Source organism: Suillus fuscotomentosus (genome assembly GCF_016647785.1).
Source record: "Suillus fuscotomentosus strain FC203 chromosome Unknown F5891scaffold_145, whole genome shotgun sequence".
In the NCBI taxonomy this organism is placed as follows: domain Eukaryota; kingdom Fungi; phylum Basidiomycota; class Agaricomycetes; order Boletales; family Suillaceae; genus Suillus; species Suillus fuscotomentosus.
This window is the reverse complement of record NW_024539657.1, coordinates 74,637-101,174: the sequence shown is the minus strand read 5'-3', so window position 1 is coordinate 101,174 and position 26,538 is coordinate 74,637. Positions and strand designations below refer to the sequence as shown.

General features: G+C 47.6%; 9 protein-coding genes across 9 annotated transcripts; 3 read left to right on the top strand and 6 right to left on the bottom strand.

Annotated features, from left to right (window-relative positions):
• Nucleotides 1-844: 844 nt before the first annotated feature.
• Nucleotides 845-2,577, top strand: F5891DRAFT_1213810 (uncharacterized protein; the record flags this gene model as incomplete). The annotated part of the gene is made up of 4 exons (XM_041369259.1): nt 845-872; nt 924-1,167; nt 1,202-1,844; nt 1,922-2,577. 4 exons carry the CDS (start codon nt 845-847, stop codon nt 2,279-2,281), a joined length of 1,275 nt encoding a protein of 424 aa, XP_041217708.1. The 3' UTR covers nt 2,282-2,577.
• A 122-nt stretch (nt 2,578-2,699) lies between these two features.
• On the bottom strand, nt 2,700-4,495 carry F5891DRAFT_1072386 (cell differentiation family, Rcd1-like-domain-containing protein). Its single transcript, XM_041363314.1, has 6 exons — nt 4,046-4,495; nt 3,803-3,958; nt 3,634-3,740; nt 3,251-3,540; nt 3,132-3,201; nt 2,700-3,083 (listed from the first exon to the last, which is right to left on the bottom strand). Exons 1-6 carry the CDS (start codon nt 4,380-4,382, stop codon nt 3,024-3,026), a joined length of 1,020 nt encoding a protein of 339 aa, XP_041217707.1. The 5' UTR covers nt 4,383-4,495; the 3' UTR covers nt 2,700-3,023.
• Nucleotides 4,477-6,733, bottom strand: F5891DRAFT_1072378 (kinase-like domain-containing protein). Its single transcript, XM_041363313.1, has 10 exons — nt 6,625-6,733; nt 6,499-6,576; nt 6,324-6,446; nt 6,178-6,274; nt 6,020-6,125; nt 5,629-5,965; nt 5,443-5,583; nt 5,258-5,391; nt 4,783-5,208; nt 4,477-4,730 (listed from the first exon to the last, which is right to left on the bottom strand). The coding sequence occupies exons 1-9, from the start codon at nt 6,649-6,651 to the stop codon at nt 4,962-4,964; spliced, it is 1,290 nt and encodes a 429-aa protein (XP_041217706.1). The 5' UTR covers nt 6,652-6,733; the 3' UTR covers nt 4,477-4,730; nt 4,783-4,961.
• A 78-nt stretch (nt 6,734-6,811) lies between these two features.
• F5891DRAFT_1154394 (P-loop containing nucleoside triphosphate hydrolase protein) lies at nt 6,812-7,689 on the top strand. Its single transcript, XM_041365200.1, has 3 exons — nt 6,812-6,925; nt 6,987-7,189; nt 7,243-7,689. Exons 1-3 carry the CDS (start codon nt 6,817-6,819, stop codon nt 7,531-7,533), a joined length of 603 nt encoding a protein of 200 aa, XP_041217705.1. The 5' UTR covers nt 6,812-6,816; the 3' UTR covers nt 7,534-7,689.
• A 2,264-nt stretch (nt 7,690-9,953) lies between these two features.
• On the bottom strand, nt 9,954-12,048 carry F5891DRAFT_1198248 (cytochrome P450; the record flags this gene model as incomplete). Its single annotated transcript, XM_041368602.1, has 11 exons — nt 9,954-10,090; nt 10,147-10,160; nt 10,216-10,338; nt 10,391-10,415; nt 10,469-10,525; nt 10,576-10,833; nt 10,894-10,999; nt 11,053-11,165; nt 11,218-11,369; nt 11,436-11,796; nt 11,853-12,048. 11 exons carry the CDS (start codon nt 12,046-12,048, stop codon nt 9,954-9,956), a joined length of 1,542 nt encoding a protein of 513 aa, XP_041217704.1.
• A 750-nt stretch (nt 12,049-12,798) lies between these two features.
• F5891DRAFT_126522 (cytochrome P450) lies at nt 12,799-14,043 on the bottom strand. Its single transcript, XM_041370114.1, has 7 exons — nt 13,799-14,043; nt 13,692-13,748; nt 13,614-13,638; nt 13,439-13,561; nt 13,370-13,383; nt 13,181-13,313; nt 12,799-13,131 (listed from the first exon to the last, which is right to left on the bottom strand). Exons 1-7 carry the CDS (start codon nt 13,953-13,955, stop codon nt 13,029-13,031), a joined length of 612 nt encoding a protein of 203 aa, XP_041217703.1. The 5' UTR covers nt 13,956-14,043; the 3' UTR covers nt 12,799-13,028.
• A 486-nt stretch (nt 14,044-14,529) lies between these two features.
• Nucleotides 14,530-17,708, bottom strand: F5891DRAFT_1118028 (uncharacterized protein). Its single transcript, XM_041363824.1, has 4 exons — nt 17,025-17,708; nt 16,658-16,966; nt 14,942-16,472; nt 14,530-14,892 (listed from the first exon to the last, which is right to left on the bottom strand). Exons 1-4 carry the CDS (start codon nt 17,694-17,696, stop codon nt 14,537-14,539), a joined length of 2,868 nt encoding a protein of 955 aa, XP_041217702.1. The 5' UTR covers nt 17,697-17,708; the 3' UTR covers nt 14,530-14,536.
• Nucleotides 17,709-18,479: 771 nt separating this feature from the next.
• On the top strand, nt 18,480-21,008 carry F5891DRAFT_1177004 (uncharacterized protein; the record flags this gene model as incomplete). The annotated part of the gene is made up of 9 exons (XM_041365778.1): nt 18,480-18,606; nt 18,755-18,949; nt 19,056-19,291; nt 19,357-19,653; nt 19,719-20,069; nt 20,119-20,268; nt 20,328-20,507; nt 20,567-20,748; nt 20,808-21,008. 9 exons carry the CDS (start codon nt 18,480-18,482, stop codon nt 20,887-20,889), a joined length of 1,800 nt encoding a protein of 599 aa, XP_041217701.1. The 3' UTR covers nt 20,890-21,008.
• Nucleotides 21,009-21,128: 120 nt separating this feature from the next.
• F5891DRAFT_964986 (cytochrome P450) lies at nt 21,129-22,039 on the bottom strand (the record flags this gene model as incomplete). The annotated part of the gene is made up of 4 exons (XM_041376128.1): nt 21,129-21,374; nt 21,450-21,606; nt 21,658-21,787; nt 21,844-22,039. The coding sequence occupies 4 exons, from the start codon at nt 22,037-22,039 to the stop codon at nt 21,129-21,131; spliced, it is 729 nt and encodes a 242-aa protein (XP_041217700.1).
• Between the last annotated feature and the right edge of the window lie 4,499 nt (nt 22,040-26,538).

Here is a 26,538-nt window from a genome sequence, read left to right as displayed (position 1 = left end):
CCGCTATCTTTTCCTTTTTCTTTTTGTCCTGTAACTACATATGTAGTATTTAAATATAAATAAAATTAATTTGCTTCACAAAACGAGTGCTGAGGATGAGAATAATTTGTACTGGTGACAAAATGGCAGGTTGTTGTAGGCAATCTGTCATGCTGGCGCTTTTGGTAGTTCTGTCTAACTTACTCCAGGTAGTATCATTCTCGCAGATATCATGTAAATTTTGCAATTAGATAAAGCATTGTAAAGCTTTATATTTTCACGTCAATTATTTGATGCTTCGGAGTTGTGAACCTCCCTTCGTTATGGCATTTCATAACATTTTATACGATAATCAGGGACGCGTCTTTCCTCTATAAGGTCAAACATAACAATGTGATTGTCGATAGCAAAATTATGCTAGTTCTTGCGATTATGTACTATATATTGTTATTTATTGCTATCTACTTTCCTCACGGGTTCACTGATGGCCCGTGTTGCCGGGCACAGTGAGAACGAGGGAACGCATTTCGTTTCTCATTCACAAATTGACCAGGACACACTTGAAGGAACACGAAGACCCTGGTTGGCACGCTACTTGGCTTACCAGAGAAGTTTGCACCCAGCCTCTTTGTCCTGGAACTAATTCAGGCAGGGTCGCTATTAGTACGCCCTTTGTACATTGTCCGAGCCATGCCACCGCTGACGCCTTTATCCTTCGAGATTTAGTTACTTGTTCCTGTACAGGATCTGATGAATAGAACAGTTTATCTCATTTTGAATCACATTCTTTATATCTGTATCGACAGCTGCAGGAACATCACTAGCTCCCACTCGCCCTCAACTCAATCCGTTACTTTTATGTCACATGGAGACTCACTCTGGAACAACGACAGGTAATCTTTCTCTGTGAAATTTTGTAAGAACTAGACTGATTACTTCCACAGGTCCTCATCGATTGTCGATGACACTTTCTGTTTCTGTAGATGGAAGCGAGACTGCCCTCATTGAGCAGTGCGGCGCTCACATTGGCGAAGACACGGTTTCATCATCCGAGTCTGTGCCCGCCCTCCGCTTTCAAAAGAATACTCTCGCCCATCTCCCAGTCGAGATTCTTGCGAATATATTTATGTACATCGTATCAGAGGAGGAGAGTTATATGGGCGTATCCAACCCTCGCGGTGCTCCTGCGTGTCTGGCGGCCACGCACGTCTGCACTCTGCAGGCACTGGCGCGAAACCGCCCTCGAGTGCTCGACTCTTTGGGCATTTATCGATGGCGTCTCTGCTCAGTGGCTAGCCACCATGCTGGAGAGGTCGAAGAAAGCTGCCCTGGTCGTCATTTACAATGATCCCAAACCGCTACGACAATGTGGCTTTGAGAAAATTCTTTTACAGTTGCCTCGAATCAAATTTCTCCAGTTGTGTCCATCTCCACCGGAGGCTGATCGCATTTTGGACTGCTTGTCATCGCTACCCGCACCGTTGCTTCATACATTCAAATTCGTGGTCTTTGGGAACGCGACATTCGCTAAGCCCATATCGGACACCATTTTTCAAGGAGAAGCACCCCGACTTCGGAGCGTCCAGCTCGTGCAATGCTACTTCAGTTGGACATCATGTATTTTCAGTGGGCTTCGCTCTCTTCATATAGGATTGTCCCCTAAGCGTAGTCCTCTGTCGCAAATCCTCTCGGCTCTGAGACGCATGCCTGAATTGGAGCTACTTACGCTTGAACCTCGAAGTTCCAAACACTCTGACGCGCCCTTCGATCAAGTTGCACTCCCTCGGTTGAGAAGGGTAGAGCTGTCTAACTCTACTATCCACATTGCTACATCCTTCTTTTTACATCTAGTCCTTCCCGTTGATGTCTGGGTTGTCCTAAGCCTCACGAAAATCGAAAGCGCTCAAAGTTTTTGCTGATCTATTTTCGGCCAATACACAAGAATCATGACGAATCTGTTCCCGTCATTCGGTCCCTACGTGTCAGCCTTTTGCACGACCTTTTCACACTCCGGTTCAGTACGTCAATACCTGAGCATCCGTGGGCCCCTCGTGACAGTCATATACGACTCTCCATTGCATTCTTACACAATTCATGGATCACAAAACCAGACATCTTATTTGACATTTGTCGTGTGGTCCCGCATCGCAAAATCCAACATCTGGTTGCGTCATTCCCCGGCCTCGATACTACAGAGTTTTGGCGCACGGGGTCAGTAGACCTTCCAAAGCTCAAAAGTATCCATCTGGACGACACCCCTATTCAAGGCTTGCTCCTTGCGCTCCTGGTCAGAAATGAGTAGAGCCATCCAGCGTATCCCTCGCTTCGCGTTTTAGAGCTTGGGAATATCAATTTAGGATGTAAGGAACGTTTGTTTCTTGAGCAGGTTCTCACTGTGCTCCGAGCCGGCCGTAGTGTCGGCATACACACGCTCCGACTGACGAGGTGCAGGAATCTGATGTGCGATGATGTGGCACGACTTCAGACAACGGTTTTGGTCGATTGGGACAGGCATGAAGATGCGTTAACGGACACCGACGGTGGTTGTCTTTGCCGCAGCTGCAACGATAACGATTCTGAATAGTATATGGTTTAAACGCTGTTGTGCTTTCCGGGGACTTATTTTAACATGTCCGGACCTAATATATGTATGGATACTTGTGAGCATGTTATCAGGGCACGGTGAGAACAAAGAACGCCGACGTGGACCCAATCACAGCTTTCACGTGCACACAGTGCGTCGTCACTCAAGCAAAGACAACCGTTTTCGCTCGAGAACCGCACCTCGGTGAATTTCAGGTATTCATAAGGTAGATACAAATGCAATGCTCTACTCAGATAATCAATTAGTAAGAGATTTAGATAGCAAGGGCCTGCGTTGGTACAAGAGACACAAAAGTGCGCATACAATCACCAGTCGGTTGAGAGGTGGCGACAGTTCGTAATGGTTCGGAAAAAAAAGAAGCATCAGATCTCATGGGAGTAGTCCGAATTTTTAGGATTCGTAAGTGGGTCGTTTTGATAGATCTATTTCAGCGTGGGCATCACTGCTCGTTGAGGTTGTTTAAAAGAGTCGTCAGACATCGTTTGGTGACCATGTCTCCCTATTGATCAGTATCAGCAATGCTCTCTGCTGAAGAGTGCACACGAACCTTGAGAAGCACGCTGAACGTCTGATCACGCAGCGGTTCAGGGAGACAAGCCCTTAGCGCTTCCCTCGCTCTGTAAATTAAATCAGCCCCGCCTACCCGCAAAACAAAACAAAACCCACCTCATATTATCACTAAGCCTCAAATAACACCTCACCACATGCTTCAGCAGCCTAACAGCCTGCGTTTCCACCAACTGATTCACCATATTACTCAAAACCGTCCCCACGGCATAAAACCGCTCGTAAGTGTGGCAAATGTACGTAAGACCTGTTTCGTCGAGTAGGATCTTTTGGACGATGAAGATGGCGACTGTTTTGGAGAGCTCGGAACCCGTTTCCATTATACGGAGACAGAGGGGAATGATTTCGGTTGAGAGGAGGAAGTGGATGACTGTGTTATTGTCGTTTTGCTAGGGGTACGTGAGATTTTGTTTAGGATTTGAATTTGAAATCGAAGGGGGATATGGGGAGGTGAGGGGGAAGAGGGAGAGGAAGAGACGAACCTTGACGAGGGCGCCAATAACGCCTAGGGAAGTGAGTCTGAGGTATTCAAACGGCCGCGTTTTCGAGGTCGTGTTCAAGAACGGGTATAAAAACAACGGGATATGCGCTGTTGTCATAAATAAAAAGTCAGCCCGAACCCTACCAACCCAACCCAAGCACAAAGCCCACCATTCAAGAACAATTGTCTCGTATCCGGATGCGAAGCCACGCACTGGAGTAACGCAAGGGCATTGCACACTCGGTTCGATACGTGTGCTGTGAGGTTAGGAGGGGAGAGGAGGGGGTAGACGGATACTATTTCTTGTAATAGCGCTGGCATGATACCTGTACATTCCAATCATCAGCGTGCGACACCACATTAAACATCAATGAGCGCCAGTAAACCAACAAAACTCAATCAAAAAAACCCACCAAAGGAATGCCAAAGCACCAACGCAAGCTCCTCATACTGCTCTCTCTTCTTACTCAACTCCAGCAATGCAGCCTCGCGCGCATTAGGATCCGTAAGGTCAATGACTAGACTATATATTTTGCTCTCTTCTTGAAGACCCATGATGTGTTGGTGTGGGTGCAGGGATGGCGTATGGCTCTGAGTGTGGGTGTGGGTGTCGGAGTATCCGGATAGCGCAGACCCCGCTAGGCGCTGCTGCTGCTGTTGCTGCTGTTGCTGTTGCTGGTATGGGTTGAACTGTCCAGCATGCTGGAGGTATGAGAGCGGTTTGGGGGAGATGAGCCCCGCCATGGCCATGGTTTTTGGGAAGCGTGGTCAGTGGATGTGAACAGCAAGGAACATGTTTACGCTGGAGCGATTGCCCTGATGTGTGTTTGCTTAGTAAGCTATCTTTGTGACGGCCCGGGACCCTACAGCAACAAATCGCGATTATTAATGGGTTGATAGTATACGCAAGTCCAGGCGTCGTATAGCATGTAAATCCACCACAGACTAGCCAGCAAACTAGCGCTAAATAGACGAAAAACTGGAAAATGAATTGAAAGAAAGACTCGACCCCCTCAAAAACCAAGAAGAGCCAAAGAAAATCCAATAAACTACAACGGAAAGCTCATAGAACAAATGGCGATGAGTGTCAGAAACGGACTTGTTATGTGTCATGTTAGAACAAATCGAAGGTATCCGGTGAGCAGCGCACTTGAAGTGAGTTGATAAGGAAAGCGAGCAACAGCAACCAAGATTAGGTCCCCGAAATGAGTGAATGGGGCATGTGTGGGAATCGGGTGCCGTACATATCGACAAGGTACATGGGGGAATATTTGCAGATACATCGTCAGCGGTCGTCATTTCGTCTGGCGGGTTGGGGTGGGGTACGGATCACGAGTAGTTCTTCTCCAGGACCCGAGGCATCTTCTCCATTCGGACATCATCGCCATCAAACTCGCTTTCGTCGTGCTCATGTACGACGCTGACGCCCTCGACCGGTGAGTCTGCTACGGGTGTTACAGGTCGACTTGATACGAGTCCGCCTGTGGAGGAAGTTGCAGTGATGGTTGATACGATCTGTTGATTCTGGGGATAGTATGATCGCCGGAGCATCTTCTTGAAGTCATATGATGCAAACCTATGTCAAATTAGAAGGATGCGAGGAAAAACATAGTGAAAGTGCGCACTGCTCTTCCATTTGTCTCATTTCGGTGCTCAGCGTGTTAACATCTCGTGTCTTCCGTGCTTTAGCCTTCAACGGATTGTCTTCAAGCAACAGTTCTTCCAATTCGTGTGATGCATCAAAGTTTGCCTTCTTTGACTGCGAAGGGATTTAGAAAGTGGATACTATTCGGACTAAAGAAGGACCCACATCGGGAGTGAACGGTGGTGGTAATTCTTTGGATTCAAGTGCCGCCCAGTCTATCGGTTGAAACCAGGGGTGTCGTTGCATTACTTCATAACCATCGTTTTGCTTGCATGTCAGTCTTTTGGAAGGGTCACGGTCCAAGAACTGAGGGAAATCAGCACAAGATAACAGGCGGTATGACCAACTCACCCCTTTCAATGCCATCATGCCTGCTCGCGAACACTTCTTATCGGCGTCGTCGGGAAAGCGTAAGCTGTCTTTGCTGATGCTATGGGTTAAGTCGGCGTTTGTCTTGCCGCGGAAGGGTCTCCGACCAAAGAGGAGCTCATATGCGCAAACGCCCAGACTCCACCAGTCGATCGGGTAAGTATAGCCGCGTTTAGCGAGAATCTCGGGAGCCATGTAAGCCATGCTACCTGCAATGCCAGTAAGCATGCGGCGCTCGCTAAAGTGAACAGCAATATTGAAATCTGTGAGATGTGCATGTCCCCGTTCATCGAGGAGGATGTTATCCGGTTTGAGATCGCTGGTGAGATAATTAAGAAAGGATAAATAGATCCGGGATCAGATTTATACATACCGGTGCATGATTCTGTGCTCATGAAGGAAGGCTAGAGCTGAAGCTATTTCTGCAACGTAGAAGCGTACTGTATCCTCTGGCAACGAGCCTAACCGTTCGAGGTGAACTGGGTTGAAACGGGCTAAGCAAAGAGGACGACGAGAACGAGGGCAACGTACATCTAAGGTCACCACCAAGCATGAGATCCAAGACGAAGAAACAGTTTTCATCATCTTGGAATGCATAACGAAGGTTAACGACAAATGGATGGTCGATCTTTGGGTGGGATAAGTGGGAAGTAAAGACGATATGGCAAGATACTAACCTCCTCGAGTAATTTTCGCTCCTGAATGATATTTGCAACTGCTTTCATCTTTACGCACTTTGTCTTGTTGATATATTTCAAGGCATACAACTCTCTGGTCTGTTTGTGTTGAACCATTCGGACCTAAAGCCTTGTTCGTTTTGTCAGCGAAGACTGAGGTGTGACGGATACCGACCTTTCCAAAGGCGCCCTTTCCGACACATCTCAAGAGAACAAAGTGAAAGAGATTAACGTCGCCTTCAAAATCGACCGGCTATAAGGATGAATGAGTTAGTTCGAGGTAGAATGAAGGCAAGGATACCTGAGGTCGACAGCAAAGGGCGCCCATAGGGTATTATATGAGGGGTAGGGAAGAGAAGTAAGCTTGGTTGTGCGTTGTGTCCGTCGTGGTCGTCTCAGGCAGATATTCCTGTCACGCTTCGTGTGACGTTGTTTGATGCGTAATTATTTAATTTCTGTCACAGACTTATTTTAGGCATTCATTACTTCTTCCATGACAATACCTCCTCTAGTCGTATTTGGGCCCTCGGGAGTAGGCAAGGGCACTCTCATCAACCGTCTCATCAAAGAATTTCCAAACTCTTTTGGATTCAGTGTCTCTCGTACGGAGGCTTTTTTTCTTAACCCTCTCACACTGTCATTTAACTAGTTCCCATCCCAAAGATACTACCCGCGCTCCACGTCCTGGTGAGATAGACGGCAAAGCATACCACTTTACCACAACCGATAACTTCAAGAAACTCATCTCTGAGGCCGCCTTCATCGAGCACGCCCAATTTTCGGGCAACTTCTATGGCACTACCATACAAGCTGTACAAGATGTCGCAGCAACAGGCAAGCGGTGCATCCTCGATATTGAAGTTCAGGTACGTTTCATTGACTTCTCCTTCTAGGCCGGTCTTCACGATAACCATCCTAGGGTGTCCAACAGATCAAGCAAACGCCCCTGCATGCCACAATTGTCTTCGTCTCCCCACCCTCCATGACCGTGCTAAGTAAGCGGTTGCGTGGTCGCGCCACAGATTCTGAAGATGCCATCCAGCGTCGTCTCGCAATCGCACGTAGAGAGATCGACTATGCTCGTGAACCTGGCTCAGTCGACTACGTTATCGTCAATGATGATCTTGATGCAGCATATCAATTGTTAAAGAGAATCGCAAACGTAGAGTTAGATGTGAGTGGGGATCGGATGCCTCCCTTGGATGATTAGATTCTTCTATTTATACCCTAACCTTATCTGTGTGGGGATGATTACACTGGATGTACTATATCATATAAATTTTCTATCTTCCGTTACCGCCTTCAAATACTTAATGTTGAGGCCTAATCGCTGTATCCCAATTGCAAGGCAGTCGTTGTTTGCAAATGCCGTAAATAGTGTCTGAAGTGGCTCTGCACGTTTCTCTCCACTTCCATCCTGTTTACATAGTCGCCCGTGGTATTGAAGCGGACGCCAACGGTGTTTGCTTTCTCTCGGTGTCATCTGCTATCTCACCCTTGCCAACTCCACTGACAACGAAGGCACTGCATGCATTCTGCCCTGATTGGAGTCTGGACACCAGCCCGACAACGTGCATTCAGCACGCATCACTTGGCTTTCGTTAGTCGCAACTTTTTCACAACAACCGACCATGACAACCTCGCGAAAGAAAAACATCAATGATAGTCCACGCATCTAAGAGATGGAGGGCAGAAATACTAGGCAGTGGCACTCATTCACTCATCTGATGACTTTATACTGGAATAACTGGCAGAGCGCTCAGCGTCCATGTCGCAGGTGTTGCCCTGTTCCCTGTCTTCTTTTCAGCGTATTTATCGTACAGACCGCCCTGGTCAATGTCCGTCGCCAGCGCAGGAGGCAAGCCTGCTACCACTACGCAGCTAGCTTTCGTCATGACAATCTGCTCAAATTACCATAATGTGATCATGTCTCGACGACGCATTCGCATCTTCATCGCCTGGTTGCGGCTCATTGTCAAGAAGACTGCATCTGGCTCATACAAAATTCTTCTCTCTGTCTTCTTGCGACTTTTCCGGTGCTGGCAAGATGTCATCAACACAAAAGAGAGAACTTGTCAAGAGCCACGGCGGGGTTTAGCGTTGAGTCTTCACCCAATCGAACGAGACGAGTTGCTGATAATTATATCCACAGTACGCCAGGTTTGACCTTGAGGTTAAGAAAGGCATTTTTAACAGTTCAGAGTAAGCATAGAGAGCCAGCCACAAAATTGAAATTGTCTAGTGCAGAGTTTACTCCGATAGCGGGTTGGGAGCCGCTCAAGCACCCAAAAAGGTCTTCGTTTTTCAATCACCTACACAAAGTACGTCAACTGCCCTTTTGAATGATCCCACTCATATAAGTGAGTTTTCAGTACTAACAAGGGCACACCTTCGGTCGTCCTTTTTCCAATCAATTGTGTTTACAGTGGCAAGTCATGAAATACAATATTTATGTAGTCTTGGACAGTCCTCCGTTTGTGTCTCTTCGCGTTCGACAACGTTGTATATGCCTTGACTAAAATCGGTTTCCCTCGACCTAGACGTCCCTCAACGAAAAAGAAGTTGCGCAGAGCAGACATCGTCTTGTCCCCATGTATCAACTAGCGTTGAAGCTTATGAAGGATGCCAAGGAGTCCGGCTACTACTATGCATTTGTTGATCACGACAAACGCTGGATCGAAAGCCGTACATATCATATCATAGAGACTATAGGTGTTCCGTGGAAATCTGTCTAGTTATCCACGTGGACAACTCGGTGGATAATACAAGGCCAAAATTCATAGGTGGATAACGTGCAGCCACGTCAGGGTGTTTTTTCTTTAGGGTATCATGATGTCGAATCACGTTCTCACACATTCTCACACACCCTTCCAAATATTGACTGGAAACACATTTCCTGTTTCAAAATAGTCGCTCTCTTCCGGAGGATGTCGTTGTGAGACTTGAACAAATCATTTGACATGCTCAGGCAGGTAAGCAACGGGTCGCGTTTGTATTTCAAATTTGGGATGCTTCTAAAGAAATACAGCAGGGTAGCAGTTGGCTCATTCTTCAGCATATTCTTTGCTGCAGCATTGTTTATTGGCTGGCATAACCACTCTTGCGATATGGCTCACTGGATGCCCACATCAGCACCCTGAATAATTGGACAATATCTCAGGCCATGCATCTGGACTGGTCTCTCTGTGGATTGTCGGGGATCGCATATTACATCTAATCTTACGACTTTCTATAGCATCTTCAACTGCATAACCCAATCTCAAACGAGTCCATGGGTCGACCGATATTCAGGGAAGCCAATGTTGCAACGGGGAGGGACCTGTGAACCGATCAACGGTGTTCAGGGTAGTTGCGCCGTGCTACAAGATTTTTGAAACGTTCTTGAAAACTCAACGAATTCGAAAGCAATTCTCTCGTTGACCAGAGACAGAAGTCGCAGACCGTGTCATCCAGTGCACTCTACGCCGTGGTACTATTACATCACACACCACCTCAAGTACAAACGAAGTCTAAATCATCGCTCGGAGGTGTCTTTCTCTCGCTCCGTTCACAATCTCAAACGAACACTGAAATGGTTCAGGGTGACTTAGGTAGAATTAGCTGCAGGTTCTCGAGTACATACTAGGCCACTTACATCGCCACGCCGGTGGTGAACTCCGGCTTCACCTCAATCTGGTTTCCGTTTGAGTCTTTGGCATGATCGATGCGCAAGACGGCGAGTATGGCAGCAGCTGCGGTCCACAGACTATTCTCTGCGAACCAGCGACCTGCCAAGGAAATTTATCATTTTCAGCACTGCCAGATCAACCACGAATAATCCTACCAGGACAAGTACGCCTTGAAATAAGGGTCAGTGAATGATTGAAAATGATAGCAGGTACGGAATATTTACCTGCCATGACCAAAGGCAAAATGGTTGACGAAAGGGTCCTTCAGCTTCCCGTCGACTGTCAGATGGCGATTAGGATCGAAGCGCGATGCATCGGGAAATATGTCTTCATCCCGAGAGAGTGCCCTGAGCCACGCTCAGCTCAAGCCGCCGTTACATGCACTCCACCATGACATACCACTGGTTAACCATTACCATTGCACCTGATTAAACTGTGGATTAGTCAAAGACAACTTCGACACATACGACTTCGAACCTTTGGGTATGAAGCACCCGTCGTAAACATCATCATTTGACGTCGCATGTGGAATTCCTGTGCAAGTGGTCGAACATTCAAACAGAGTTATATTACTGCGGACTGACCTAAGGGAGCAACAGGATACCATCTCAGGACCTCGCGGAGGATGGCATCAAGGTAGGGCATTGACGCCCTGTCATCAAGGCACGGCATTCTATCGTGTTTCACAGCTTGATCAATTTCTGCGCGAGCCCGAGCTTGGACGTCAGGATAGAGCACCATGGCCAGCAAGAATGTCTGCAATGTGGATGCAGTCTGCGCAGTGCGGGACATCAAATCAGGATCAGGACTGCTTAAGTAGCGACACACTGTGTCCATGCCAACTAAGATCCCGTACTTCCGTCAATGGATGAGTTTTGTCCTGGTAACAAAAAACCTCTTACCTAAATATCCCGTCAACGCAACAGCCTTCATGGTGTCTTCATCAGCCTCGTCGTGAGCTTGACTGAGAAAGTCAGCGACCAATGAGCATGAAGCAATACCATTTGCCTTCACGCAATCAGATCAGGCGAATTTCCATCCACAGCTCTGCGCAAACGTACCATCTGTGCCTTTACTTCATTGAAGGGCTCGTTCAGAAGCTGTTGAGCCAATTCTCTACAGCGTCCGATCAGGGAAAATGCTCCACCGAAGCACCAGAATGGCAACTTTTCGACTGCAGCCTTGTGTTGAATGTTCAAAATTATGTCTTCGATAAAGGCACTCACGGAAAGGAAAGGCTGTGAACATGGCAGCCTTCTCGGGAGAAACAATACGATTGCCAATATCAAAAAGTTCGCGTGCGCGGGAAAGAAATGGGTCTTCATGTCCGTGAGCATGGTATCCATATGTCACAGCCATGATTAGGGACGCCGTGTATCTGTCACAAAGATTGATAGTCAACTGGACCATACATCACTACGACATCGCTGGATCAGGTACGAACGTTTCAGTCTGATGCTGCGGGTCACCAATGCCATCCAAGAGATTAGCCACTAGCTCATTTGCGTGGCGAGAGTACATCTCGTAGTATGAGACCGAGACTTCGGCCCTGAGGACTTGATGGAATATCGCCGTAAAGTCTCGCCATATGGCAGGAGCACAGTATTGAAATCCACTCCGGCTCTGTATCGTCAGTGAATGAAGGACAAACTGAATGAAACCCGACAATGCATACAATTCGTTGGTGCGAATAATGGGGCGAGTAGAGTAATTCCCAGAACGCTTGTCGAGCAGCTCCCGCGCGACAGTTTCAGAATTTATGATAATCAAGTCGATCCCAAATATTGAGGAGTGAATGATTTTCCCTATGATCAGAGATGAATTAAGAGCTTGGTAAAGGGGCCACCGGTCTGCTACCAACCATATGTCTTTCCCCATGCAGTATATGTGAGCCAAGGTCGTTTAGTATCCAGTTGCAGCGCGTTACCGAGAAATGGTAACGGAGGGGGGCCAGGCGGCAAAGGTAAAGGGTAGGCACGTTTGCGAGTCAGACGCGCAACGACAACCAGGGCAACGATGCATGATATCCCTGAAGCGAGAATATGAGTGGAGAACATGATGAGGGATTAGTATAGTCGAGCCCAAGACATATTTGATAATTCGGCTCATGATTGAAGGCGTCTTTGACCCGAATAGCATACTCACAGGTTTCGGAGTTGAAGACAGGTGTGATGGTACCTGTGAGGTGCGACTCCGCGAGTCGCTATGTCAAGTACTCACCGGACTTTGACGCAAAATAGTTAAGTGCTCATTTCAGCCCGATTCTGTGAACTGGTGCTCCCAGTCACAAGCGTACTCCGTCTCGACTCTCCTGATCAAGTCACTAGCCATCGTCAACTTTCTAAATTTCTGTCACAACCAGGCGCCCCACACAACACGAACAGCTCGGTATATAAACTTTCCAAGTTGGAAGACGCGCTCAAAAACCTTTTTTCTAGAATCATGAACTTTTCGGAACTCCTGATAGGTTCTTCAGTGCCTTCACGAGATATTGGTTCATAAAAATTCATCCAATTGGGGCGGTATAGGAATTTTACCGGTAAGCTCAACATTGGATGAAATGGATACAATGACTTATTCGTGAATGATGATTTTGCTTTATATCGTCGATGCGATTAAACTCTATGCCAGTCTACCTAGGGTACTGCTTGTTGTCGATATCCACTGTCTCGCCGTCTCATTCGTCTAGACTCAGAGACGTCTATAACACATGTCTCCACCTAATTGAATTCTATTCTTTACATCCACCAGGCATCGCTGTTTGGAATTCAATGTTCTATCGGGGCGCATCTTACATCTAATCGTACGACTTTCTCTAGTGTCCACAGCTGTATAATGCAATCCCAATCTACGTAAGTCGTAGTACGAGCGTTGCAACAGAGAAGGGCCCGCGAACCTATCAACAGTGTGCAGCCTGGTTGCACCTGGTCACGAGATCTTCTGGTTTCTGAAGACTCAATGAATTCTCGTTCATCAGAGGTCGCAAAACCGTGCCATCCAGTGCACTCTGCGTCGTGGTACTATTACATGACACCACCTAAAGTACAAACGAAGTCTCATTCGAATTCATCATCGCTCGGATGTGTCTTTCTCTCGCCGTGTTCACGATTTCAAACGAACACTGAAATGGTTCAGGGTGACTTTGGTAGAGTAAGCTGTAGGTTCTTGAGTACATACTAGGCCACTTACACCGCCAAGCCGGTGGTGAACTCCGGCTTCACCTCAATCTTGTTCCCGTTCGAGTCTTTGGCATGATTGATGCGCAAGACGGCGAGTATGGCAACAGTAGCAGTCCACAGACTGTTCTCTGCGAACCAACGACCTGCCAAGGAAATTTATCATCCTCAGCACTGCCAGATCAACCACGAATAATCCTACCAGGACAAATACGCCTTGGAATAAGGGTCAGTGAATGATTGAAAATGATAGCAAGTGCGGAATGTTTACCTCCCATGACCAAAGGCAAAATGGTTGACGAAAGGGTCCTTCAGCTTCCCGTCGACTGTCAGATGGCGACTTGGCACGAAGCGCGATGCATCGGGAAATACGTCTTCATCCCGAGAGAGTGCCCTGAGCCACGCTCAGCTCAAGCCGCCGTTACATGCACTCCACCATGACATACCACTGATTCACCATTACCATCGCACCTGATTGAACTGTGGATTAGTCAACGACAACCTCGACATATACGACTTCGAACCTTTGGGTATGAAGTACCCGTCGTAAACATCATCATTTGACGTCGCATGTGGAATTCCTGTGCAAGTGGTCGAACATTCAAACAGAGTTATATTACTGCGGACTGACCTAGGGGGACGACAGGATGCCATCTCAGAACCTCGCGGAGGATGGCATCAAGGTAGGGCATTGACGCCCTGTCATCAAGGCACGGCATTCTATCGTGTTTCACAGCTTGATCAATTTCTGCGCGAGCCCGAGCTTGGACATCAGGATAGAGCACCATGGCCAGCAGAAATGTCTGTAATGCAGACGCAGTCTGTGGGACGTCAAAATAAGAATCAGGACTAGGTAAGTAGCGACTCACAGTGTCCATGCCAACTAAGATCCCGTACTCCTGTCAATGGATGAATTTGGTCCTGGTAAAAAAAAACCCTTACCTAAATATCCTGTTAACGCAACAGCCTTCATGGTGTCTTCGTCAGCGTTGTCGTGAGTTTGACTGAGAAAGTCAGCTACTAATGAGTATGAAGCAGTATCATTTGCCTTCATGCAAACAGATCAGGCGAAAATTCCATCCACAGCTCTGCGCAAACGCACCATCTGTGCCTTCACTTCATTGAAGGGCTCGATCAAAAGCTGTTGAGCTAATTCTCTACTGCGTCCCATCAGGGAAAATGCTCCACCGAAGCACCACAACGGCAAATTTTTGACTATAACCTCATGCTAAATGCTTACAACGATGTCATCCATCAGGGAAAACCTCCTTCACAAAATCAAGGTAATTTCACAAACTCGCATGAAAATACTGAGAATTCGGTAAATTATTTGTATTCAAAGGTATTTCAACAAATTTCATTGTAATGCTCAGACAAGTGTTAAATAAGCATGTCGGTCACTGAAGGGGTTTACAAAGAAGGTGGAACAGCACTCCAGAACAGTGCTACTCGTCCACTCACGAGGTGCCGCTACGCCGAAATTAGGTATAAGATGAATGCTCCTACAGATATCTGATATCTCAATGATGCTTGCCAGACGTTCTCCATGACGAATCAAGCGGGCAACTTTGTACAACCCATGGTGTGATTCCGGTTGCTGGAATGGAGTGAACCATTCCACATAGGCAAGGTGGGTGGGTGGTTGTGCAGGTCCAGCGCGGAATAACACATTCGAAGCTTGATTTGTTAGCGTAAAGACGACACGGACTTGCGCAACACGGTAACCTTCAGTGATCGAGTGAGATTAGTGACTAACATGTTCAATGCACCATACAAAACGCACCATCCACGCCTGTTGTCCCGCCGTCCCCTTCGTTGACCAAAACTGTGTCAAAACGCGCGGGGATCATATGCCCTCGCTTGTCCTCTTGTGATGGTTGACAATGGACAGAATCCACGGTGACACTCGAGTCCTGGATCCCCCGAGCATTGATTGAGTTGAATTTGATCCTGTGGAACGTAGCCACAGTATCAAAGGGAATAATGATGTGAGCGGCCTCGCGTTCGAGTTGTGCTGCAGACAAACCAGGTTGATTTCTCCCGACGACGTAACGAGCCAAAGCTTCAGTGAAAAATGTGGCGCCATACTCCCGCACAATGCGGTCCAACTGGACACGCTTGATGGTCGGGTGTTTAGTCATCTTGATTGCGCGACGATAATCCATGTCTGGAGGTATGATTTCTTGCGGGGCAATATCACCAACGAGACGCCATTGGACAAAGTTGTCGTGCCATAGAATCTTCTCCCGTCTTTCGAGCCAGAGTGTCATTTGAGTGTACTCGTCTTTATGGTTGGTAGCCCTATAGGCATCCTTCGTGAGGTCGATGTGTAAACGTTCTGTGTACTCGGTGTTGTAGTTGTCAGTTGTACCATACGTTTTTATCATATGTACATAGTGACGGAAGCCGTGAAGCTTCGGAAGGTTGAAATTCGAGCGGATTCCAAGATCAAGGAAGATGTCCTTATTGTCGTGAAAGCGTGTTAAGGCATCATCGAGAAGTGCCAGTGTTTCGTCCGTATGACAAGGGTATTGCGCAAGGTACAGGAAATCAAGGATGGCACGAACAGCACGAGTAAGGCGAGCATTGTTGAGATTTCCAGGCAACCGTATGCCAATGACAATGCCGAGCAGGAAGCGACAGATTTGATTGTGCTCCGTTCCACTAACACGCGAGAGATTACTGATACCCTTGAGAAACAATCGGATATTATGGTTTGGGGGAAGTCTACGACAACGAGCATCAATTTCGGCTTCGCTATATGCCTCCTTGATCCACTCGATGAGGTGCTTTACAATACCCTGGTAGAGTTGATGTAACACGTCCGGCGTGATGGATTGGAATATATTAGCATGCGGGAGATCCAGCCAGAATGGTTTGTAGATGGGCTTAATGCCGCGCTCCTGGCATGCTTGTCTCCACAAGTCATAGTCCTCATCAACGAGCGACAATGCAGCGACAATTGCCTCGAGGTCTCGCAGCTTGACAGGAACATCAGGACTTCCCAACTCCTCATGCGGGACATCGCATTTTGGGCATTCTCCAGATTTTATCCCAGTTGTCAACAACTGTTCCGGGTAATCGGCGGAATAACATGCAACAATCGGATGTCCTCGACGCACAACTCCATCCCCACTAGCCATAGCAACACCATCCTTGCCGGGGACTCTCAGAGGCTCCAGAATGTGACGCACACAAGCATGAAATAAATTTGTGGCCGTTCGGCGCCTCGCAGCCTTGTTTGTGATATGTTCGAGTTTTGAGGTTGGTAGATAGGCCAGGAGAATCCACGCCCGTCGAGATGGCTTTCGACGGATCTCCTTCGGAATGTTGCCTATTGTCATATAGACAGGATAGGCAGATTTGTTCCTAAACATGGTGACCTGCGTCTTGTCGGAGGAAAGGATGATGGGTATGACTGTTGCGCCAGGTTTCTCTGCTTCGAGTTCTTTCTAAATGATATTGTGGTAAGTTCAATATGAATCAGAACGTTTTTCAAAAGACTCGCCTGCGTGGACCACCACCACTTTCCTGTATGCATATCATGATACATTCGGATTGTTTTGTCAGCATCGACATAATGGCGTTCGGGAGTGTAGTTGAGGTGTTGCGAGAAATCCGGATCTGAATAAAGGGCTTTGACGCACTCCATGACGTCACGCGAGTACACGTCAAATGCTTCGTCTGCAACAATGATTTCTTCACGTTTGAAACGAGGTCGTCGGCATGGTAAGTGTCGGTCAATGATTTGATTGAGTTCACGGGTGTTTCGATACGAAAGACCTAAGGCATCATGAAGCTATAGAAACGTAGTTAAAAAGTTGGCCCATTCATGACCCAAGAAAATGAAGACTCACCCCTTCGACTGCAAGCAGCTCTGAAAAAGCAGTTGAGCCCGATCCACGAAGTTTTGCCCACTTTGCAACCTCGTAGTCTATGCGAGATGCGAAGGGAGCCCAAACATTGTCTGCGCCTTGCAGAGCATTGTTATAAGACTCGAAAGCGGTAGTGCCAGAGTTAAGTATTGGAGCACCTGCATGGCGCCGCGGAAATTTCTCAATAGTGGGCTGGCGACCAAGGGCTTTCTCCGCTTCTTGTCGTTCGGCTGCATGTGATTGTGGCAACATATCTGACTCCTCAAAAACATCAACGTCGATATCCTGCGGTACAGGATCTGCAGGGCGTTCCCACCCATTCTCAACCTCAACCTCTGCATTGTGATCCTCTTCCTCGCCATCAGAATCCAAAGGAGGCTCCGCCGCTGCAACTTCGTCATTATCATCTGGCCATTCCAGATCTTGTTCGTTGTAGTGGCCAAAATAGTCTCCTGTAAATTCCGTTAGATGACGAGGATCAACATTGTCATCTCCATCATCAAGACCGTCAGAATTCTCAACCTCAGGCTCTGACTGAGGAAAAAGACCAGAATGTTGTAATAGGGCTGCGCATGATGGATTCGTGGTCTTGGCTAGGTGATGGGAGTATCCAGCGTGCTCGAAGTTTTTGGTGCAACCTGGGCAAGTGATCATTTTGTTGGCAACAAAACAGGCGGTAGGTAGTGGTGGTAGGTAGGTAGGTAGTGATGGGTAGTAGAGAGACGGTGCAAACCTTACAGCGTGCTATCCAGTGTGAAGATTCACACACTGTGAACCGAGTTTGATTTGTTGCCTGGCAGTACAGGTTTCAAAAAGGTACAGGCTCCCTTCCTTAGCATGGAAGGGTACGAAGACGCGGCCAAAGACGCGGTTGTTTCAAAAAGGTATAGGCTCCCTTCCTTAGCATGGAAGGGTACGAAGACGCGGTTGTTTCAAAAAGGTACAGGCTCCCTTCCTTAGCATGGAAGGGTACGAAGACGCGGCCACACAACACGAATTTACTTGATATTTCAGAACAGGTTAGATTACGGTGACAGCACGGCAACAAACAAACGTACTAAAATGATGGTGGCACACTGTGAACCGAGTTGGATTTGTTGCCTGGCAGTACATGCTTCTGCCTGGACTCTCTGTCCATCAGCATGGGCTACACGTGCCTCAGCTTCTTTGATGATGCGGCGAGCTGAACCTGAGAGGGGAGGAGAGGGAGCACCATTCAAGTTGACGGTTGCAGCTTGAAATTCTGCTAGTAGACGCTCTGCTTGTTTTAGCCATTTCTGTAACCACACGTTAGATGAAAAAAAAACCAACGACCCTAGCGCTGGCACAGCACAGTAAAAAAACAGACCTGAAAATGAGAGTGGCCACCAATAAGTTTTCATAACCGTCTCAACCTTTCCCTTCCCAACTTCAGCTGAAGCAAACACTACTAGTAGTATGCCTCCGAGTCCCCATCTGTCTTCAACGCCGTCAGATATAGCCGCCCACAAGCGGAACGCCCAAAGAAAGGCCCAGGTGGCAAGTCAAGATTCCACTGGCAAAAAAACCGGCAATACAGAAGAGAGTGAGTACATCCATAGGCCAAGAAAAATGCGATGGACTCACAGTCATCACCAAGAACCACTGCAGCGGTCATCCAAAGTAAAGGCCTTAGAGCGAAAAAGTTAGTACAGGCAATTGGAGAAAGCAGTCATTGACACACCTTGTTTCAGTCTGGAATGAGACAACGACCAATACTCGTAAGCGCGCACCCACAGTAACTGCGCTACAATCAGTACCAGCCGCCAAGTTAGCGCGAAAGAATGAGACAACGACCAATACTCGTAAGCGCGCACCCACAGTAACTGCGCTACAATCAGTACCAGCCGCCAAGTTAGCGCGAAAGAATGAGACAACGACCAATACTCGTAAGCGCGCACCCACAGTAACTGCGCTACAATCAGTACCAGCCGCCAAGTTAGCGCGAAAGACACCTGCAGAAAAGTTAGACAATGATTAGTAGTTGCTTAACAGATCAGTATGAGAGATACTCAACAGCGGATCAAGTCAACGGTCATGGTCAAAGTCAAGGCCGCGATAAGAAAAACAGCAAGCTGCCAAAGTCAGTCGCAGTGTCAATCGAAGATAACGACTCTGTCAGTGAATACGGAGAGAGTGATCATGACACCGACAAATCGGACGATAATGCGGAGGTTCCAGAAGACGATGATGAGGACTTAGTACCCTCCCAGAAGGAACTGATTAAAGAGGTGAGTCGTCACTTAGCTACCCAAAGTTGAGAATGATGAAAAAAATGACGCACCTTTTATTTAAGATTCCCTACATGATGCCTCCTCGTGCAGCTAGATCTGCCAGCGCACTATCGCAAACCAGCAAAACATTGTCGAATAGTGTTCGGATGACATCTAGCGGGGTTTCTGACGAGTCTGAGTCAGAGTTGCAGTTTGCTGACAAAGACACGGAGTCTGCCAGTGACCGCAGTGACAGTCAACGTTCCAAGGCAAGTTATGATTACCGCGAGCCTTCATCACTCACCAACTCGAAACCACAGCCAAGCAAGAAGAAGAAGAAGAAAAGGAGCAAAGTAGCAGAAGCACGTCAAGAAATTGAGGTGATGTGTTCTACTCTACTACGCTCCCATCACTCTGTCTTACTAATGAATATACTGTTTTCTAGAGGCCCAAATTCGCAGAGTCGCGGCAGCTAACAGACGAGGCACTGCCAGCCTCCGCCGATAAGGAGTTGTCTGAACACTCCTTTACATGGCCTATATTCACAGATCTAGTCTACTCAGCCGATAGCTCGATCAACCTCAAGGCTCAGAATACTCGGATTCAGCAGGTGTTGAAGACTGCCGTCTTTGAACTCAAGAAAGCCTCTATCTTCGACAACGCATTTCCCAACATCACTCAGAAGCGCAAGATGGCTCTCGATGCAGTTTATAATGCTGCCGGGAAGCATAAGGAATATGCGATAGCAAAGAGGATCAAGCATGACTTTGATTATGCGGTGGCTCTCACTGGAGTGGTATGTACACTTCTTGTATGTTACTGGACATCACTGACATCCTCACAAGCCGGAGGGACGGCTTAGTTCCTTCCGTACTAATCTCAAGAAACTCGCGCATCAAATTGTGGTCTCTCGTTTTGGACTCAAGAAAGGCTGTGGTGACGAGGTAGACGACCTCATCAAGGGTCACAAGTATATTTTCCCAACCGACGCCAAGGTCTGTTCATTTTTTCGTTATCTATCTCTTCATTTATCTTATTCTTATCCACCACCCAGGGTAAGGTCCTTGGGGACCAACCGTTTTGTGACGAGTCTATGGTTGACTCCATCCGTTTATCTTTTTTCGATGGTGAGAACTCAATTGGTGTCCAGTCCTGTGACGATTTTGTCTCGGTCTTGGATGGAAACAACGAGCCCGAGCTACCTGTTGCTATGGTGTGTTTGATTGCAACGCTTGTAGGTGCCGCTCTTGATAATGTTTACTCTGTTTGCTCACTACATAATGTTCTCTGCAGATTTACTCGATATTGAAGGATTGGAGCAGCGGGAACCCACCCTCAGGCGCACAAGTCAAATCATTCAATTCCTCCTTCCACATCAGTGTTTACAACGCTCACCAAGCGACTCTCACACGCATCTTTAACGGTAGTCGAAAGAAGTACCATGTACTGATGGCGCGTCTCTACAAGGCAGTCAGGTATGTCTTGCTCACGCGCTATTTGTTATCGTCGTGTACTCTAACTAATTCAACATTAGTGCAGTAGAAAGCTCAGAGCCCGCTGGTTCATTGGACGCCGCTTGTGATTACCTTGATCTTGATGCAATGGGTGAAGATTAATCAACCTTCCGAGTCATTTGTACATACTGGTGCTTTTTCGAGTCTGCTGATCTTTTTGCCGTCTTTCGGTTGTGATATTCTCGTTTAATTCTAATATATTTGATGTTCGTGTGTCTTCACATTGTTTGAATTCAAGATAATTCAAGATAATCAATCAGCAAATTCAAAGGATTTCAAAGGAATTCAAAGGAATTTCGACTGGAGTTGAATAATCTCGTTTACTTTTATTTCAGCGGAATTCAGAGGAATTCTCTGAAATTACCTTGATTTCGTGAAGGAGGTTTTCCCTGATGTCGGCAAAGGCACTCACGGAAAGGAAAGGCTATGAGCATCCCAGACTTCTCGGGAGAAGCGATATGTTCGCCAATATCAAAGAGTTCGCGCGCGCGGGAAAGAAATGGGTCTTCATGTCCGTGAGCATGGTGTCCGTATGTCACAGCCATGATTAGGGATGCCGCGTATCTGTCGCAAAGATCAATAGTCAACTGGACCATAAATCACAACAACACCGCTAGATTAGGTACAAACATTTCAGCCTGATGCTGCTAGTCGCTAGTGACATCCAAGAGATTGACGACTAGTTCGTTTGCGTGACGAGAGTACATCTCATGGTGTGAGGCTGACACTTCGGCTCTGAGAACTTGATGAAAGATCTTGCGATGTCGCCGTAAAGTCTCGCCATATGGCAGGAACACAGTATTGAAATCGACTCCGGCTCTGTATCGTCAGTGAATGAATAACAAACTGGTGGGAACCGACAATGCATACAATTCGCTGGTAGGAATAACGGGGCGAGAAGAGTAATTCCCAGAACGCCTGTCGAGCAGCTCCCGCGCGGTGGCTTCAGAGTTTATGATAATAAAGTTGATCCCAAATGTGCGGCAATAAACGATTTTCCCTATGATCAGAGATGAATTAAGAGCTTGGTAAAGAGGCCATCGGTCTGCTACCAACCATATGTCTTTCCCCATGCAGTATATGTGAGCCAAGGTCGTTTAGTATCCAGTTGCAGCGCGTTACCGAGAAATGGTAACGGAGGGGGGCCAGGCGGCAAAGGTAAATGGTAGGCACGTTTGCGAGTCAGACGCGCGACGACAACCAGGGCAACGATGCATGATATCCCTGAAGCGAGAATATGAGTGGAGATCATGGCGAGGGATTATGGTCGAGTCCAAGACATGTTGTTCGCCTCATAAATGGCATTTTTGACCCGAATAGCATATTTCAAAGTCCAGGTGGTTCGAGTCGCGGCTCGCCATCGGTACTAGCCTATCGATAAGATTCCTAGGTCCGGAGCGAGCTCGCACTGCACGAATTGTCCTAAAATCTTATATGAATCGGTTATGTACAGCGGCCACCGGTCACCGGTCACTGATGAGATGACTATGACTGCCAGTTCGGCTCCTACAGCAAGGTACGAGCAAAAAGGTGAGGACCTCGTAAGTTCACCGCTCAGCTGCAAGCATGGACCTTACATAATAAGTCCATCAATATTTTCGCTCTTTTCTTGTAAATGAGATGCAATGCATTATAGCTAGTATGTACTCCCTCTGATATTGGTAGCACATATATAGTTCTACAGGGAGGAGCAGATGGACTTGGGTTGACCAGAAGATGTTAACATTGTGAAACTACCAAATCGGGATATTTTTTGGGCGGTAGTGGCCGCTTCGGGCAACTTCAAATAAAATTATGTAACACGTTCATCCCGCAATTGAAATCATTGTTCAGAACTATAGTAGAGCTACTTGGAGGATATGCGAGTTGAGTATCTTCCAGAGGTGATCTTATTTTCAGAGCTGATGAAGTTCCCAAGGTCTTTTTAATATTACACTAGTCTGGTACCTTGTTTTCGCCACGGCTTAGCTCCGGGAGTCCGGGTCACCACACTCCTCAAGTTGCTACTATTCGGTTGCTTATTCTCATTAGCATAGCATCTAGCTGCATTCGTTCCTTGTTCTCCCCCCACTGCTTTTGTTGGTGTGACGGCTATCTTGACATGTCTATCATTAACGGTTCTCAAAGTCGAACGTAGAAAAAAATTCACAGCAAGATTTTGCGTTGCCGGTACGGCATGTTCAAACTCCACCCTGCCCTGTCACTCGACATCGTCATTACTGGCGTCGATGGTGCCAAAGATTCAATCTGATCACCAATCATTGTCGTAATAAACGCCCTGAATCATGTCACGCTCTGGACAGAGAGGTCGAGGTGGTGGAGTTCGAGCTGGTGTGTCCGCCAGTACGGACACTGGGAAGAAATGCACTATTCATTGGGAGGGGGTTCGTAGCGCTCGTACGGAACGTCTCCTTGCCTGGTGCAAGGAAAACGAAGACGCACGGATCAAGCTGTTCTCCGATTCCGCAAAGGATGCGAAGGAGCAAGGTCGGAAGAAGAAACAGAGCGGAACTTTGAGAGATACCTTTTATTCACAGGTCGCACAAGCCGTATTTTCGAATGATGAGGATCCGGAGGTCCAACGACTTTTCAAGGAGGACCCAAAGGCATTTATCAAACCAGTTTCAACTCGTTTCGGCATGTATGTATCCCGTTCCTGCATTGTTTCTCCTCCCACTAGAATCACTGATCAGATGTTTTAGGCTCAAGAAAAAATATAACGAGTTCAACAAGGAGCTCAAGCAGTCAGGAGCCGGAAAGACATATGCAGAGCTGCAAGAGGATCCAACGATGAAGTCGTTGATTGGTAAGTTTTAGCTGCTGTTGAACTGCACATGTCTTAATCGTATCTCTGTTAGATACAAAGCTCGAAAAATTTCCCTGGTGGCCTGAGCTTCATGGCTGGTGGCACACAAACCCAGCTTTCAATTACGCCTTCTCTATGGCAGATACAGGGCAAGATTTTGCGTCCGCTGCATTAGAACATTTCGCTATCTCAAAGCAACCACAAGCACCGGCCGCAGGCGACGATGACACTCACACAGATGAGGATGCCGAGGACGGAGAAATAGTTGAGATCAGCGCTCATACTACAGGTGATGCTGGCATTATAGATGCGCCAGATGATATGATGGTTGACCAGCCCCCCTCCATGGAGTCATTCGAATCACCATTGTCAGCACCATCCCCGCTGTTATTTTCGGACCATGGTCCTAGTGACATGCCCAACTCATTCTCACTCGCTCCATTACCACACTGGTACCAATGACCCCAACCTCCTCCCATCACAACTTCCAACACACACGGCGTGATATCGCTGAACTCTCCTGAGCGCTCACCGGTACCCAATCAAAGCACCACCCACAATTCACCTTTCTTTTCTGATTTCAAGGAGTCATCAGCTAGCCCTCAATCCACACCCATTGACTCGGAAGATTCGGACATTGGTGCTAGCCGAGCGCTGCAGTCTCTTCGCGTCAGCTCACTCAAAGGAAGTCGCGCAAGTTCGCCCTCTCTTTCTACAAAGCAGTCTCGTGCACGTGCACCTACTCAGAGTGCTTCGCCTCAATCTAGTCGCCCCCCCTCTTCATCACGCAAACGCCCTGGTGGCAGCACTCTTGATCAGACCTCTGCCGCTGCAGATAGGATGTCTCAGATGGCAGATTCCATAATGACGCACCTTAACAGCAAACGTGAGGATCGTGTGGAGCACGAACGCTATAAACGCATGAAACTTGAGACCGAAATTTGGGCTCGTGATCTCAAGGCCCGCAGTGCTCGTGATGAGCGGGAGCATGCGATGCGTCTATCTGACCAAGATCATCAGCACCAGCAGGAGAGGATGACTCAACAGATGGAATTTGCAAGAATTGAGATTGAGCTATCTCGTGCACGTCGGGAGGAGGAGGCTCGAATTCATCGTATTGCTTTGGAGCGCGGTCTTGATCAAAACTAAGTAGGTTTGCACTATGTTGTCACGTAACAGGTTTTCAGGAAATGCATTCCATGTTGTACTTGATGGTGCCAACTCAGAGAGCTCACTAAAACACTCCTTTCTCGAGCAAATCTCAAGCGCAACTGACCCCTCCTAGAGCTCGCCAAAACGCTCCTTTCTCGAGCAAATCTCAAGCACAACTGACCCCTCCTAGAGCTCGCCAAAACGCTCCTTTCTCGAGAAAATCTCAAGCACAACTGACCCCTCCTAGATCTCGCCAAAACGCTCCTTTCTTGAGAAAATCTCAAGCGCTACTGACCCCTCCTAGAGCTCACTAAAACGCTCCTTTCTTGAGAAAATCTCAAGCGCTACTGACCCCTCCTAGAGCTTGCTAAAACGCTCCTTTCTCGAGAAAATCTCAAGCGTGACCTTGCGAGCCAAAAGGAATATGTATAGGTACAAGTACATTTAATATAATACTAACTACCTTCGCTCCAACGACAAAAGCAACCGTGTCTTTAACGTGTTACGAAAATCCTGCCCCACAGTTCCAATGTAAGTCTGATCACCTACTGCGCCACCCTGTTGCTGATCATCCTCTCCTCCGTCACCGTCAGCTCGCCTCAATCTCCGAGTTTGCTGATAGAAGCATATGTTTGAGTCTTCACGGTTTTCTGTTTCCTCAATTTCAACAATTAAGTTGTGCAGAATGAAGCACGAACGGATCCACATGTTCGCGTAGTCAAGGTCCTTCTGGCTTTGGATTGGGATGTGAAGCTCCCGCAGTGATTGGAACCGGCCCTTGATAGAGCCGAAGAAGTGCTCTGAACGAACGCGGACCTAGACACTGGGTGAGGACGACGAAAGTATATTAGTACTGATGCTCACTGTTGACAGGTTATAATTGAATGTCCTTTGCTCGGCCGTCAAAGACCCTCCCGCTGGCCGTTTGTACGGTGGCACACACCAAATTCGCGCAGCATATGCCGAGTCCGCCCACAACCACTCTCCTGCACCAAAAAACGACTTGGGATGCTGGGAGACCCTCGTTCATGCAAATATGTTCGAGTCGTGAAGACTCCCGGGTACGCCAATGACGTAGTCAATGATACGCAGATTATGAGGGAATATGACGACCTTTTGGATTGTAAGTCGCTGCACTGCACACTGAGCCGATAGTGGATACTTACCTGGGCTGTTAGAGAGTAGTCAGAGTTCTTGTCAAAGAACCCTTTGCCGTGCCAACCGGGCTTCTCATGTAGAGGGGACGGAGTCCCATCTACACAAAGGAAACCGCCGCACCACTCACGACATGTCTTCTGCTCCACGTACGCTTTTGCCCGCTCTCGCTCAATCTGGTCCTCACGATCGAGCAGATCAAAATGTATGGCGCGATCATGCAGTTGCAAGATCGCGATCATGACTCGCTTGTAGCAGTTGTAGATGGTCCCTACGGACACTCCAGCCCAATCGGATATGTCTTCGGTAGTCGCAGCATTGCCATAATGGCCGACACCATTGAGAAAGATCGCGAGCTGGACGGCGACAGGAAGTTGTGGATTATTCGAGTTATTATGGAAAATGGGGTGGGCTTGGATTAACGTTGTGAGTTTGTTGAATACCTCTGCATCAACGCGAAGCTTGCGGCGAAACTTTTCAGGTGAGAGCAGCGCCCATTCTTGCAGCAGGTGTAACTGCAGTGCGCGAGTCAGAGATGGACGCACGTCAAGTACCCGACACTTCTCCACTTCATCATGCAGTGCCCCGATCGCATCAATAAAGTGCGTAAACACTTGATCGCACATGTCCGGGATATC

Coding starts and splice junctions, on each gene's coding strand:
- F5891DRAFT_126522 (XM_041370114.1), bottom strand. CDS start 13,955: ATGGTGCTCTATCCTGATGTCCAAGCTCGGGCTCGCGCAGAAATTGAT. Junction 13,749..13,798: donor GCATCCTGTCGTCCCCCTAG/GTCAGTCCGCAG, acceptor CCACTTGCACAG/GAATTCCACATGCGACGTCA. Junction 13,639..13,691: donor CGGGTACTTCATACCCAAAG/GTTCGAAGTCGT, acceptor CAGTTCAATCAG/GTGCGATGGTAATGGTGAAT.
- F5891DRAFT_1118028 (XM_041363824.1), bottom strand. CDS start 17,696: ATGATCACTTGCCCAGGTTGCACCAAAAACTTCGAGCACGCTGGATAC. Junction 16,967..17,024: donor AGCTGCTTGCAGTCGAAGGG/GTGAGTCTTCAT, acceptor ACGTTTCTATAG/CTTCATGATGCCTTAGGTCT. Junction 16,473..16,657: donor AGGCGAGTCTTTTGAAAAAC/GTTCTGATTCAT, acceptor ATCCGTCGAAAG/CCATCTCGACGGGCGTGGAT.
- F5891DRAFT_1154394 (XM_041365200.1), top strand. CDS start 6,817: ATGACAATACCTCCTCTAGTCGTATTTGGGCCCTCGGGAGTAGGCAAG. Junction 6,926..6,986: donor TTTTGGATTCAGTGTCTCTC/GTACGGAGGCTT, acceptor CCCATCCCAAAG/ATACTACCCGCGCTCCACGT. Junction 7,190..7,242: donor TCCTCGATATTGAAGTTCAG/GTACGTTTCATT, acceptor TAACCATCCTAG/GGTGTCCAACAGATCAAGCA.
- F5891DRAFT_1072386 (XM_041363314.1), bottom strand. CDS start 4,382: ATGGCCATGGCGGGGCTCATCTCCCCCAAACCGCTCTCATACCTCCAG. Junction 3,741..3,802: donor GAGACAATTGTTCTTGAATG/GTGGGCTTTGTG, acceptor TTATGACAACAG/CGCATATCCCGTTGTTTTTA. Junction 3,202..3,250: donor AGGCTTAGTGATAATATGAG/GTGGGTTTTGTT, acceptor TTTAATTTACAG/AGCGAGGGAAGCGCTAAGGG.
- F5891DRAFT_1072378 (XM_041363313.1), bottom strand. CDS start 6,651: ATGGGCGCCCTTTGCTGTCGACCTCAG. Junction 5,966..6,019: donor GAGCACAGAATCATGCACCG/GTATGTATAAAT, acceptor TTATCTCACCAG/CGATCTCAAACCGGATAACA. Junction 5,584..5,628: donor GCATGATGGCATTGAAAGGG/GTGAGTTGGTCA, acceptor GATTTCCCTCAG/TTCTTGGACCGTGACCCTTC.